A 13,942-nucleotide genomic window follows, 5' to 3' on the forward strand; every position below is an offset into this window, starting at 1 on the left:
ACCTCAAGTGTCACCTCAGCCTCCCAATGTGCTGGGATTACAGGCATGAGCCACTGCGTTAATTTTTGTATTTTTAGTAGAGACAGGGTTTCACCTTATTGACCAGGCTGGTCTCAAACTCCTGACTTCAGGTGATCTGCCTGCCTTGGGCTCCCAAAGTGCTGAGGTTACAGGCGTGAGTCCCTCATGCCCTTTTTCTAGTCTGTGTTTCCACTTCCAGACAACCAGAATCTGCTCTCTGTATCTATAAATTTGCTTTCTCTGGACACTTCATATTAAATAGAATCATGTGATACTGTACCCTTTGCATCTGACTTCTTTCATGTCCATGTTTCTTTTTTTTTTTTGAGACAGAGTCTTGCTCTGTCGCCAGGCTGGCGTGCAGTGGCGCAATCTTGGCTCACTACAACCTCCACCTCCCAGGTTTGAGTGATTCTCCTGCCTCAGCCTCCCAAGTAGCTGGGACTACAGGCATCCGCCACCATGCCCCGCTAATTTTTGTATTTTTAGTAGAGACAGGGTTTCACCATGTTGGCCAGGATGGTCTTGATCTCTTGACCTTGTGATCCACTCGCTTCGGCCTCCCAAAGTGCTGGGATTACAGGTGTGAGCCACTGCACCCGGCAATGTCCATGTTTTCAAGGCTCATCCATGTTGCGGCATGTGTCAGCTCATTCCTCTTGACTGCTGAAGTGTTCCACTGTATGGACGTACCTCATTTTGTTCATCCTTGCACCAGCTGATGGACACTTGGGTCCCCTCCCCTTTTTGGCCAGTGTGAATAATCCTGCTGTGAACACTGACGTACACGTGAGGCGTTCTCTGCTTCTGCTGTGACCTTTCCTCTCTGCTGGTCCACTTACCCTCAGGACTTCCTCCTGCCTGGTTTGCTCCATCCTGTGTCTCTTCTTTTTTTTTTTTTTTTTTTTTTTTGAGGCGGAGTCTCGCTCTGTCGCTCAGGCTGGAGTGCAGTGGCCGGATCTCAGCTCACTGCAAGCTCCGCCTCCCGGGTTCACGCCATTCTCCTGTCTCAGCCTCCCGAGCAGCTGGGACTACAGGCGCCTCCACGTCGCCCGGCTAGTTTTTTGTATTTTTTAGTAGAGACGGGGTTTCACCGTGTTAGCCAGGATGGTCTCGATCTCCTGACCTCGTGATCCACCCGTCTCGGCTCCCAAAGTGCTGGGATTACAGGCTTGAGCCACCGCGCCCAGCCTTCATCCTGTGTCTCTTCATGCTGCACTCTACCCCCAGCATCTTTTTTTTCTTTGGAGATGGAGTCTCACTCTGTCTCCCAGGCTGGAGTGCAGTGGCGTGATCTTGGCTCACTGCGATTTCTACCTCTTGGACTCTAAGCGATTCTCTTACCTCAGTCACCGAAGTAGCTGGAATTACAGGCGCCTGCCATCACCCAGCTAATTTTGTATTTTTAGTAGATATGGGGTTTCACCATGTTGGCCAGGTTGGTCTCGAACTCCTGATCTCAAGTAATCCACCTGCCTCGGCCTACCAAAATATTGGGATACAGGCGAGCCACCGTGCCCGGCCCCCCACAGCTTCTAACCTATCTCCAGTTCCCTAATTTGCTCTTTTTTTTTTTTTTTTTTGAGACGGAGTCTTGCTCTGCCGCCCAGGCTGGAGTGCAGTGGCCGGCTCTCAGCTCACTGCAAGCTCCGCCTCCGGGTTCACGCCTTCTCCTGTCTCAGCCTCCCGAGTAGCTGGGACTACAGGCGCCCGCCTCGTCGCCCGGCTAGTTTTTTGTATTTTTTAGTAGAGACGGGGTTTCACCGTTAGCCAGGATGGTCTCGATCTCTAACCTCGTGATCCGCCCGTCTCGGCCTCCCAAAGTGCTGGGATTACAGGCTTGAGCCACCGCGCCCGGCCTAATTTTGCTCTTAAACAGTCACTGAATTCTTTATATGAGGTTTTTTTTGGTTTAGAATTTCCATTTGTCCTGTTTATATATTCCAATTATTTGCCAATTTCTCAGGCTTGTGTTACTCCTAGAACACAGTTAAGCATTGCACATTCACACCCACCTTTGAGAACTCCAAATTTCAGCCTTCGGGGGCTGATTCTGTCAAATGCTTCTATTTTTCTTTTTAAGCAGGAAATGCTTGTGCCCTACTTTTTGCTGTATGTGAAAAATTAAGATATAACTTGAGACCTAGGGTGATGTTAACTTCTCTAGTTTCTTTTCTTCTTCTTTTTTTTTTTTTGTAAGACGGAGTCTCGCTCTGTCGCCCAGGCTGGAGTGCAGTGGCGCAATCTCGGCTCACTGCAAGCTTCGTCTCCTGGGTTCATGCCATTCTCCTGCCTCAGCCTCCAAGTAGCTGGGACTACAGGCACCCGCCACATGCCTGGCTAATTTTTTTGTATTTTTAGTAGAGACGGGATTTCACTGTGTTAGCCAGGATGGTCTTGATCTCTTGACCTCGTGATCCACCCACCTCGGCATCCCAAATTGCTGGGATTACAGGCGTGAGCCACCGCGCCCAGCCAAACCTCTCCAGTTTCTTTGCCTTTTGTTTCTGGCAGGTGCCTGGGTTGCTAGGTCCAGAGTCATCTTTTTTTTTTTTTTTTTTTTTTTTTTTTTTTTTTTGAGACGGAGTCTTGCTCTGCCACCCAGGCTGGAGTGCAGTGGCCGGATCTCAGCTCACTGCAAGCTCCGCCTCCCGGTTTACGCCATTCTCCTGCTCAGCTCCCGAGTAGCTGGGACTACAGGCGCCCGCCTCGTCGCCCGGCTAGTTTTTTGTATTTTTAAGTAGAGACAGGGTTTCACCGTATTAGCCAGGATGGTCTCGATCTCCTGACTCGTGATCCGCCCGTCTCGGCCTCCCAAAGTGCTGGGATTACAGGCTTGAGCCACCGCGCCCGGCCCAGAGTCATCTTAACCCAGTTTCAGGGACTGAGATGATTGGGAGCCGGCTCCATCCTGTTGTTATACTTGTCGTGGGTGCCCCTTCCACCTGCAGGGCACCTCCCTGAGGTTTCAATTCAAAGCCTGGTGAGTTATGGACTCTCCCCTTTTTCCTTAACTACGCTTTGTCTGAAATTCTGCTCAGTTCCTCGGCACCTCATCTGGAATTGTCAGACCCCTTAACATTACATGGCCCCAGGTGTCAGGCTTCCTCTTGTCTCTTCCTGAAGCCTGGCCCAGTAACTCTTCCTTCTCTCCTAGCTCGCTGATGACTTTAGGCGGGTTTTACTATATATATTACATTATTATTTTATTTTATTTATTTTATTTTTTGAGACGGAGTCTCGCTCTGTCCCCAGGCTGGAGTGCAGTGGCCGGATCTCAGCTCACTGCAAGCTCGCCTCCCGGGTTTACGCCATTCTCCTGCCTCAGCCTCCCAAGTAGCTGGGACTACAGGTGCCCGCCATCTCGCCCGGCTAGTTTTTTTTTTTTGTAGTTTTTAGTAGAGACGGGGTTTCACTGTGTTAGCCAGGATGGTCTCGATCTCCTGACCTCGTGATCCGCCCGTCTCGGCCTCCAAAGTGCTAGGATTACAGGCTTGAGCCACCGCGCCTGGCCAGAGTGGTAATTCTTTAACACGTTAGAATTAATTTCATCAAGGACCACACATAAAGTCCTTCTTTGATTTCCTTTGGAATAGTTTTTTTTTTTTTTTTTGAGACAGAGTCTCGCTCTGTTGCCCAGGCTGGAGTGCAGTGGCCGGATCTCAGCTCACTGCAAGCTCCGCCTCCCGGGTTTACGCCATTCTCCTGCCTCAGCCTCCCAAGTAGCTGGGACTACAGGCGCCCGCCACCTCGCCCGGCTAGTTTTTTGTATTTTTTAGTAGAGACGGGGTTTCACTGTGTTAGCCAGGATGGTCTCGATCTCCTGACCTCGTGATCCGCCAGTCTCGGCCTCCCAAAGTGCTGGGATTACAGGCTTGAGCCACCGCGCCCGGCCTGGAATAGTTTTGAATTTATACATTATCTGGGGAAGAAGTGACATCTTTACAAAAGTTGGCTGGCTGTGGTGGCTCATGCCTGTAATCCTAGCACTTTGGGAGGCCAAGGCAGGTGGACTGCTTGAGCCCAGGAGTGTGAGACCAGCTTGGGCAACATGGCAAAACCCTGTCTCTACTAAAAAAAAAAAAAAATTAGCTGGAGGTGGTGGCATGCACCTGTAGTCCCAGCTGGAGGTGGGAGGATCACCTGAGCCCACGAATATGAGGCTGCAGTGAGCCAAGATCACACCATGGTACTGTAGCCTGGGTGATGGGAGTGAGACCCTGTCTCCCAGAAAGTTAATTTTCCTATCCACAAACATTCACACCTCTCAATTTATTAAGGTGTTTTTTATGGTTTTTAATAAAATCTGATTTTTCCTATAAGGTTTCACACATCTTTTGCTGGTCTAGGACCTTAAGACTTGTGATGCTAGTATAAGTGGGGTCCTTTAAGATTACATTTTTTGAAGCCGGGCGTGGTGGCATGTGCCTGTAATCTGAGTTCCTTGGAAGGCTGAGGTGGGAGGACTGCTTGAGCCCAGAAGTTTGAGACTGCAGTGAGCTATGTCACATCATTGCACTCCAGCCTGGGCAACAGAGCAAGACTCTGTCTCAAAAAAAAAACAAAAAAAACACACACACAAAAAACAAACAAACCAAAAACAAAACAGAAAACAACCCCAAATCCTCAAAAACAAACAAAAAAAGGATTACATTTTCTGGTTGCTTTTTGACTGTATATAGGAATATATTTAACTTTTACCTGGTTGTATAGCTAGCCACCTTGATAGATTTTCTTGTTCATCTCTCAGTTATTTACTTTTCTCAACGTTGGCAAGGATCTCCAGTACAATGAACAGACAAGGAGTTACTGGAATCTTTCTCTTGTTTCTGATTTTAAAAGAAGCACTTTGAATATTTCACAATTAAGTATGTCTGTATAGGATCTTGGAAGGGAACCTTTATCAGATTAAAGAGGCTTTCTATTTCTAGTTAACAAAAAGGTTGTTTTGGCTGGCCGCAGTGGCTCATGCCTGGAATCCTACACTTTGGGAAGCCGAAGTGAGTGGATCGCTTGAGCTCAGGGGTTCAAGACGAGCCTGGCCAACATGGTAAAACCTGGTCTCTACAAAGAATAAAAAATTAGCTGGGTGTGGCAGTGCATGCCTGTAGTCCCAGCTACTTGGGAGGGTGAGGTGGACCGCTGGAGCCTGGGAGGTCGAGGTTGCAGTGAGCAGATGCCATGCACTCCAGCCGGCGGGACAAAAGTGAAACCCTGAATTTTTATTATTCATAATAAAAATAATGAATGGATGTTGCATTTTTAACAAAGGCTGTTCTGTGACTATTGTGGTGATTTTATGGCTTTCTTCCTTTAATTTGTTTGTTTGTTTTTTTTTTTTTTTTGAGACAGAGTCTTGCTCTGTCGCCCAGGCTGGAGTGCAGTGGCCGGATCTCAGCTCACTGCAAGCTCCGCCTCCCGGGTTGAGGCCATTCTCCTGCCTCAGCCTCCGGAGTAGCTGGGACTACAGGCGCCCGCCACCTCGCCCGGCTAGTTTTTTGTATTTTTAGTAGAGACGGGGTTTCACCGTGTTAGCCAGGATGGTCTTGATCTCCTGACCTCGTGATCCGCCCGTCTTGGCCTCCCAAAGTGCTGGGATTACAGGCTTGAGCCACCGCGCCCGGCCTCTTCCTTTAATTTGTTAACGTGGTGTATTTGGGGGAGGTGAGGCCATGCCGTGAAAATAAACCCTGAAGTCTCCATGGCTTCAATTTTCTTTTTTTCTTTTTTTTTTTTTTGAGACGGAGTCTTGCTCTGTCATCCAGGCTGGAGTGCTGTGGCCGGATCTCAGCTCACTGCAAGCTCCGCCTCCCAGGTTCACGCCATTCTCCTGCCTCCGGCTAGCTTTTTGTAGTTTTTTTTTTTTTTAGTAGAGATGGGGTTTCACCGTGTTAGCCAGGATGGTCTCGATCTCCTGACCTCGTGATCCGCCCGTCTCGGCCTCCCAAAGTCCTGGGATTACAGGCTTGAGCCACCGCGCCCGGCCGGCTTCAATTTTCATTCACGTCAAGCAAGCCCAGCGTGGGTGAGTGGGGTGGTCCCTGTCCAGGCTCCCCCAATTTGGGGCTCTGCCATCTTACCACCCAGACTCCAGGAGTACTGGGGGTGGGAAAGAGTAAGTATGGAGCCACGCAACAGTTCTTAAACGCCCAGCCCACAGTGACATGTGTCTGCCTCTCAGATCTCAGGCAGGGGCCTGGGAAGTGTAGTCCCCTGTGTGCCCAGGAAGGAGATGCAAACCAGATGTGTAAAGCCGCAGCGTCTGGCATGGGGGTCAGTGACGTTAACTGATTGAAATTATTCCATCCTTGCGTTTTTGAGATAAGCCCAACCTGGTCAGGAAGGAATGATTTTTATGTGATGCTGGTTTGGGGTTGCTAAGATGATCTTATAAATTTTGTATCAGTATTCATACACTGGACTGACTTGTAATTATCTTGTACTGTCTTTGTCTTGATTCATTGTCAAGGTTATATTCCATTCATAAAACAAGTTTAGTGTTTCCTTTTTCCTTTTTTTTTTTTTTGAGTCAGAGTCTCGCTCTGTCACCCAGCCTGGAGTGCAGTGATGCGATCTCAGTTCACTGCAACCTCCGCCTCCCATGTTCAAGCGATTCTCCTGCTTCAGCCTCCTGAGTAGCTGGGACTACAGGCACCCACCACTACGCCCGGCTAATTTTTGTATTTTTAGTAGAGATGGGGTTTCATCATGTTGGCCAGGCTGGCCTCGCACCCCTGACCTGAAGTGATCCGCCTGCCTCAGCCTCCTAAAGTGCTGGGATGACAGGCGTGAGCCACTGCGCCTGGCCTGTGTGATTTTTCGATTAAGAGAAGTGAATGAGGGGCCGGGCGCGGTGGCTCACGCCTGTCATCCCAGCACTTTGGGAGGCCGAGGCGGGCGGATCACAAGGTCAGGAGATCGAGACCATGGTGAAACCCCGTCTCTACCAAAAATACAAAAAAAAATTAGCCAGGCGCGGTGGCGGGTGCCTGTAGTCCCAGCTACTCAGGAGGCTGAGGCAGGAGAATGGCGTGAACCCGGGAGGCGGAGCTTGCAGTGAGCCGAGATCGCGCCACTGCACTCCAGCCTGGGTGACAGAGCCAGACTCTGCCTCAAAAAAAAAAAAAAAAAAAAAAAGAGAAGTGAATGAGGTAAAGCAGTCTGTAAAGTGCTTGGTACCCCAAAATGCTCACCAGACACTGTTCCAAGTATTAACTCATTGAAACTTTGTGAGACCTTAGGAAGTAGAGGCTGTTATTACCCCTACTTCCAGCTGGGGAAACTGGGAAGCAGAGAAGAAAACCACTTACCCAGAGTCCTTTTGCTTAGCTGCAGAGTCAGGACACAGCCCTTTGCAGCCAAGGCCGTATGACCCCCAGACTGCTGGCAGCCAATGAGGGACTCAAATGGCCCGAGCCACATCTTGACTGCTTCCTAAATAATGCACTCCTAGTGAATGAATGAAAAAAAAAAAAAATGGTTTGAATGAATGCTGGGGCCTGCCTCTCACCCCACAGGGGTACAGTGAGCAGTCAGTCATCATACCTCATTCTCCAGCCTTGCACTGCTGGAGGTGGGACCCAGCTTGTCCATCGCAAGGTCAGAGCAGGAGGGAGGCTTGGGGCCCTCGGCTCAGATACCTTCGGTGGGACTGCAGTTCTTGGTTGGAGCAGGCATCGGAGCCTCCTTGGTTACTGGCTAAGCACGCACACTCTCAGGCCCTGGGCGGGGACACTCTGCGGGTGGGGTGGAAGCCAAGGTGTTTCCTCCGTGACCATGGCGGCTCCCTCGCTGAACCTCGCGGTCTCGCTGAATCTCGCGGTCTGCCGGTCACCAAAGACCAGGGTGGCGGCCCTGGTGGGAAGGCTGAGGCCTGAGGTCCGTACCTGGCATGTTCACTGGGGTTGTTGGGGCCAGACCAGGTTCCTGGCGTTGCTGGCAGGGGAGGGAGATGGGAGTGGAGGACTAAGGAGTGAACTGGTCTCTCTCTGGCCTCTGCGAGCTCATTGGTCGAAATGGACAAAAGCAGATAACAAGGAGCCTGAGGCACCAGTGGCTGAGCAATGTGCCGGAGGACGCAATGAACAAAATAAAGAACCTGGGCTTCCATCACCTCCAAGGTTCCTGGAGGCTCCCGGGGTGGTGCCTGGCACATGGCACTCCGCCAACAGCCAAGGGGACAGTGGATGCCTGCCTGATGTGGGGTCCCTTCTATCAAATCTTGTGATCGGTCCGGGAATACTTGGCCTCTCCCTTTAAAGGGACAGACTTAAGCTGCTGCCTTTCAGGGGCCATGAGGGGAGATGCCTCCTCCTCACCAGGTCTGACCGCTGCACAACCAGGTACAGAGAGATGCGGAGATCCTCGGCTTCCCCAGGGGCCGCCGTGGGGCTGAAAGCTGGGGACTGGGAACCAGGGTGAATATGAGGGCTGGCCCTGACTCCCACCATCCCTGGGTGGCTATGCCGGGGTGCTTGGTCTCAGGTGCTAGGGTGGAAACCCTGGGGCACAGGTGGGCCGTGGCGTGGGGGTGGCTCTGGGAGGACAAGGAAGACAGGGAGGTGGTGAATGGTCTCCCAGAACCATTGGGCTCTGTGCCTAACTCTGCATGGAGGGGACACAGCACACCTCAGGGCAGAGAAGGGACTGGAACCTCCAGGGCCTCCTCACTCCGACTCCTGTAAGTGCAGAGGCTCTGCTGTTCCTTGCTGGGGCTGGGCCCCAGCCTCTGTGCGCTGCCTCCTGGGTGGCAGAGGACACACCGCAAAAGGCACACCATAAAGACAGTGCTTCCGGGCCCTGAGGAGCAGTTCTAGAGCCTGCGCTCCCGAATCCCACCCGAGGAATGCCCTTTTCACCAGGACACTGGGGTGGGGAGCTCTTATGCATGAACCGACCTCCGGGGAACGAGCAATTCTTTGCCCAGTTGACTGCTTCTAGGGCACAAGGCCTAGGAGGGAAAGTTCTGGCAACGTCCGTTTCACTCAGCCACAACTACCCCAACGGCAGCGAGTGGGCCTGGGAATGCAGCTGAATGACCCTCAGCTTCCCAGGAGCCCCACCTGCGAGAGGGGTCTCAGAAAAGAGGTGGTGAGGCCAGCCCGGAGCAGGCTGGGCTGTCACTGTAATTGCACACACGCAGCTGAGCGTGGACATGACATTCGGCAGCTTTCATCTGTGTTTATTTTTTTCATATAAAAGTTACATGTTTGAAATGTCTGCAGGAAGATGCCACCATCAGACAGGTTAGCTGGGGCATATATATTACAATGTAACCCTGTGGAGGTCGTGGGGCTGGAGCGGGAGATGCTCCCCAGAATCGGGTTTAGGTCAGACGTGGTGTGTGCCTGCCCCTCCTTGCCACCCCCGACACCTGCAGGTGAGGACTGACCTCTGCAAGGAACGAGTCTTCCGCCTGGCTCCTATCTGTCTGTGAAGATGGATTCCCACAATCCGCCCGGCTCCCAAAAAGGAACAGATGAGCCATGGCCAGGCCGCAGCACTGAGCACAGAGCTCAGCAATAACCAGTGCCAGGAGCAGGGGGCGCAGGGGCACGCCTGCCATCAATAAGTGAGACATACATCGCACCTTGCCGTCCTCACGCAGGGAGCCCCGGGCACTGCTCATGTGCTGCCTGGGCCCCGCTGCTCAGACCACCAAGGGCTCCCAACAAGGGCCTGGGGAGTTGCTTGGGCACACTGGGGCCAGGCACAGGGTCTGTTCTGAATTCAGGGAAGGTGAAGAGACCCCACCTCCACCCGGCTCAAGCCCAAGAACAAAGCAGACAGAGCTGTGGACAGCACCCGACCACAGACACGGTTCCGCCTGCTGCTGGGTGGAGAGGCCTGGTTTCTGAGGCTACAGCATGGCACTGGCATTGCCTGTGCTACAGAGGGGGACTCCTACGAGTCTCACAAATACAGGGAGAATTTCAGTTCGCACAAACCCAAGGGCCCTGTGTGCAGAGAGGCCCTCACACGCGCACAGCAGCATTCAACAGAGCTGGGCAAGGGAAGGGGAGAGGCAAGGATTGAAATGAAGGGACTTCAAAAAGAAGGAACAAACTAAAAACCCAACCCACACACAATACTGTTAATAAGCCAGCGACTCTACACACACACTCCTTAAATAATAAAGTGACAGGCCCCGGCTGGCCCTGCAGGACCACCGCCAGAGGGGGTCCCGCCTGCCACTGCACGGCTTTCCTCCCTCTATCTACAGGACAAACAAAACATGGGAGACGGGAAAAAACCCACATTTTCTTCTTGATAAATGCTCTTCAAAAACCCATGAAGGACTCAAAGTGACATGGTTGTTTTAAAAAAACCTAAATGATCAACAGATGTTGCTTTCTACGTTTTGCCTTTGTTCTGTTTGAACTGGGCTAAGTAAGCATAGTTAGACCCTGCTGTTCACTTGACCACGTCCTAAACCCGGGACAAGTGAGCACTCATTCATGCACAGCAGACCCGGAGGCATGGGCTGGGGCAGCACGACTGGGTTCCCGCAGTGCCCTGCCTGCAGGCTCATGCTGGATGGAGGCCACAGAGCCGGGTGGCACAGGGCAGGTTCTGTTTGCCAAACACCCCACAAGCCTCGCCCAGATTGTCAAGCTCAGCAGCGAGAACGGTTTTGACGAGGAGGATGGAAAGAGCATCTGCTCTGGAAGCCGCTCTGGTGTGGGGAGAGTAGGGAGAGAGCGCACCTGCTGCAGCTGCTACCTTAGGAGGCTCCTCCGCGGCCAGGCCTCTGCCTCCCTGCACCCCGACGGCCCATTCGGGTGCCTCAGGGATGCCCTTCCCTCCCAGGGGCACTGACAGCACTGGCTGAAAGGTCTGAAGAGCCAGAGGAGGAGCCCTGCTGGCCGGCCCAGGATAGGGCAAGGAGGGAGGGAAAGCCAGGGGATGGGGAGGGACAGGAGATGGAGTTTAAGGCACACAGCGAGCGATGGAGGACGGAGGTGCGGGCCTCTCCCCTCTGAACTAACTCCCCCAGGAGCTCAGCTCTGGCCTCAGTTTGGTGAGGTTCAGAAGACTCCCAGCAATAAAAAGTACTTCTTGGATGATCAAGTCCTCCCTTACTCCAGCCTCCTCTGCTCAGCTCCCCAGGTGGTGTGGGAGGGGCCCAGTGGCCTGGGGTGGGGGGTAAGGGGCGACGGGATGACAGACACTGCTGCTGCTCTCAGGCGGGCGAGGGAGGCCCTGATGGCGCCAGTACCGCAGTGCAGAGCACCGGCTGCGGGGCTGCTAAGGCGTCACTTGCGTACCTTTCCGGGCCTGCTGCAAAGCTCACACCATCCTCCATGCAACAGAAGCGGAAGCGAGAAGTGAAAGGACCTCCTCCCAGTCTACTCTGCGTTCTGCCCACCCAGCTGCTCACCCCCATTCCAGGGCCCCTGGAGGACAGCCCACCCCAGAAGGCCTCCACTCATTTTCCATTTCAGAAGATTCAGGGACCCTGGAGCTCAGGGAAGGGGAGCACCCGCCACTTCCTTGGTCTGCTGATGAGGTCTCTACTGCTCTCTCCCTGGAGGGGAGTGGGTGGAAGGGCAAGAGGGGAGAGATGGAAGTAAAAGCAGAAAACAAAACCAAACCAGAAAACCACCGGTTTGCAAATTGGCAACAAGACCTGCCTGCTGGCTGCACTGAGGCCCACGGGTCTGCTCCCACAGAGGAGGGAGGCAGGAAGCGGCAGGCAGGCTCCAGCTCCCGCCCGGCCCCGCTGAGGCCCGGCCAGCCTCGTGGCTCCGAGGCCGGGACTCCTGCCATGCGCCTAACAGGTCCAAGGTCCTCTCCGGTCTGGGAGCTGCCCTCCACGCCCCTCGAGCATTCTCCTCGATCCCGGCGGCTGCTCCTAGGTCTTCTCTTCCCGGTCTGTTTTTCTCCTTGTTATGTTCCTGGGTTTAATTTTCAGAGACAGTTCCCATAGGGCCTCCTCAGCCAGGTGGTCACTGAAGTCATTGAAGAAGTTTATAATGTCGTCGTTCCTCCGGATGTCATAGTGCCTGGTGCAGGGGATGGGGAGCAGTCAGTGAGCACCTGTGTGGGCTGGACGGCCCGATGGCGCCACCCTCCTGGATGGTGCCGTGGGGACCATCCCCACAGCCTCGCAGCACACGGATGCTGCAGGGGCTGCCGTTAACCAACGTGACAGAGGGGGGACACCAGCACTCAGAGACAGTACCAGCACATGGAGCACAAACAGGGCCCTGAGGCTGGGCTGCTCAAAGGGAAGGGGCCCCAGGTGACCCCACTGCCCCCAACAATGCATGTCAGGGCCCGCCCTGGGGGAGCTCTGGTGCCTCAGAGTCAGGCAGGCCAGGGTTTGTCAGGCGCTTCTCACAGCAAGGTGGGCACCAGCTTCTGGTGTGTAAAATGGGAGGACGAGCTGTGCCATCACGGGGTCCAGGCCCAGGGCCAGACCTGGCATGCAGCCTGGTGGGCATGCTCTCAAGTCATCCTGGCAGAAATGGAAGGGCCTGGACTATATCCCTGCTCAGCAGGGGGTGGGTCCCTGGGTCCTCTGTGGCTCCCTCTCCCCTCGGCATCCCGGGCTGTCTCTCCTTGGGTGTGGCCCAGGGCTCAGCTCTGCCCAGCCCCCCGGGGCGGCGGCACTCACGCCTGCTGGAAGCACCGCATGCTGTCGAGGATGTTGAACTGCTGCCACCGCTTGGAGAAGTTCACTTTCCCGTCGATGTAGTCTGGGTTTCCCAGGTGAACGAAGGTCAGGTCCTGCAGGATCAGCCCCCTGGGAGGACGGGTTAGGACGCCTGTTACTGCTACAGGGAGGCGCTGGTTTGGCAGCTGCTCACTGCGAGTCCTAGCGCCTGACACATGACTCTAGCCCTTGCTGCTTCCAAATCCCAGAGCAAACCAAAGAGCCAGTCTGGGGTGCCTGTCTTTCCCAGAACAAACTCCCTCCTCAGCCTCTGGCCTCTGGCTCCACAAGCACCTGCTGGGGCCCTCGGAAGCCAGTACAGCTGATGAGGAGCCTGAGGGTGACGTGGCTGCCATGGCTGCTAAAGTAACATTAAACAAATGAGCAGTAAAAAAAAAAAAAAAACAAAAAACAAAACAAAACAAAAAACCAAAACCAAAACCAGGGGGCAGGGGCAGAGATCTCCTTTTATTAACAGGTGTGGTGGGCTGGGTGCAATGGCTCATACCTGTAATCCCAGTACTACAGGAGGCTGAGGCAGAAGGATTGAGCTCAAAAGTCTGAAAACAGCTAGGCTGGGTGTGGCGGCTCACACCTGTAATCCCAGCACTTTGAGAGGCCGAGGTGGGAGGATCACCTGAGGTCAGGAGTTTGAGATCAACCTGGCCAACATGGTGAAACCCCGTCTCTACTAAAAATACAAAAAGTAGCTGGGTATGGTGGTGCACGCCTGTAATCCCAGCTACTTGGGAGGCTGAGGTGGGAGAATCACTTGAACCTGCGAGGCAGAGGTTGCAGTGAGCCAAGATTGCGCCACTGCACTCCAGCCTGGGTAACAAGAATGTAACTCTGTCTCAAAAAATAAAAAATAAAATAAAATAAAATAAAATAAAAAAACAGTTTGAAACCAGCATGGGCAACATAGCAAGACCTCGTCCCTACAAAAAAATACAAAAATTAGCTGGGCATGGTGGTGTGCACCTGCGATCCCAGCTACTAAGGAGACTGATGTGGGAGAATTCCTTGAGCCCAGGAGTTCAAGGTTGCAGTGAGCTATGATTGCACCACTGCACTCCAGCCTGGGTGACAGAGACTCCGTCTTTTTTTTTTTTTTTTTTTTTTTTGAGACGGAGTCACTCTGTCGCCCAGGCTGGAGTGCAGTGGCCAGATCTCAGCTCACTGCAAGCTCTGCTCCTGGGTTCACGCCATTCTCCTGCCTCAGCCTCCGAGTAGCTGGGACTACAGGCGTCTGCCACTCGCCCG

General features: G+C 53.3%; 1 protein-coding gene across 11 annotated transcripts in view; it reads right to left on the bottom strand.

Annotated features, from left to right (window-relative positions):
* Positions 1-9,179: 9,179 nt before the first annotated feature.
* Positions 9,180-13,942, bottom strand: part of RAPGEF1 (Rap guanine nucleotide exchange factor 1) — a 166,609-nt gene continuing 161,846 nt past the window's right edge. For all 11 annotated transcript variants that reach the window (XM_033194546.1, XM_033194513.1, XM_033194497.1 and 8 more), the window contains 2 exons: positions 12,641-12,769; positions 9,180-12,026 (listed from right to left, as the gene is read on the bottom strand). In XM_033194546.1, coding sequence (XP_033050437.1) covers positions 11,876-12,026; positions 12,641-12,769 — 280 coding nt within the window. In that variant the 3' untranslated portion in view covers positions 9,180-11,875. The remainder of the gene's footprint in view (positions 12,027-12,640; positions 12,770-13,942) is intronic.

The sequence above is a fragment of the Trachypithecus francoisi genome, unplaced genomic scaffold (genome assembly GCF_009764315.1).
Source record: "Trachypithecus francoisi isolate TF-2019V2 unplaced genomic scaffold, Tfra_2.0 Contig01585, whole genome shotgun sequence".
Taxonomy (NCBI): domain Eukaryota; kingdom Metazoa; phylum Chordata; class Mammalia; order Primates; family Cercopithecidae; genus Trachypithecus; species Trachypithecus francoisi.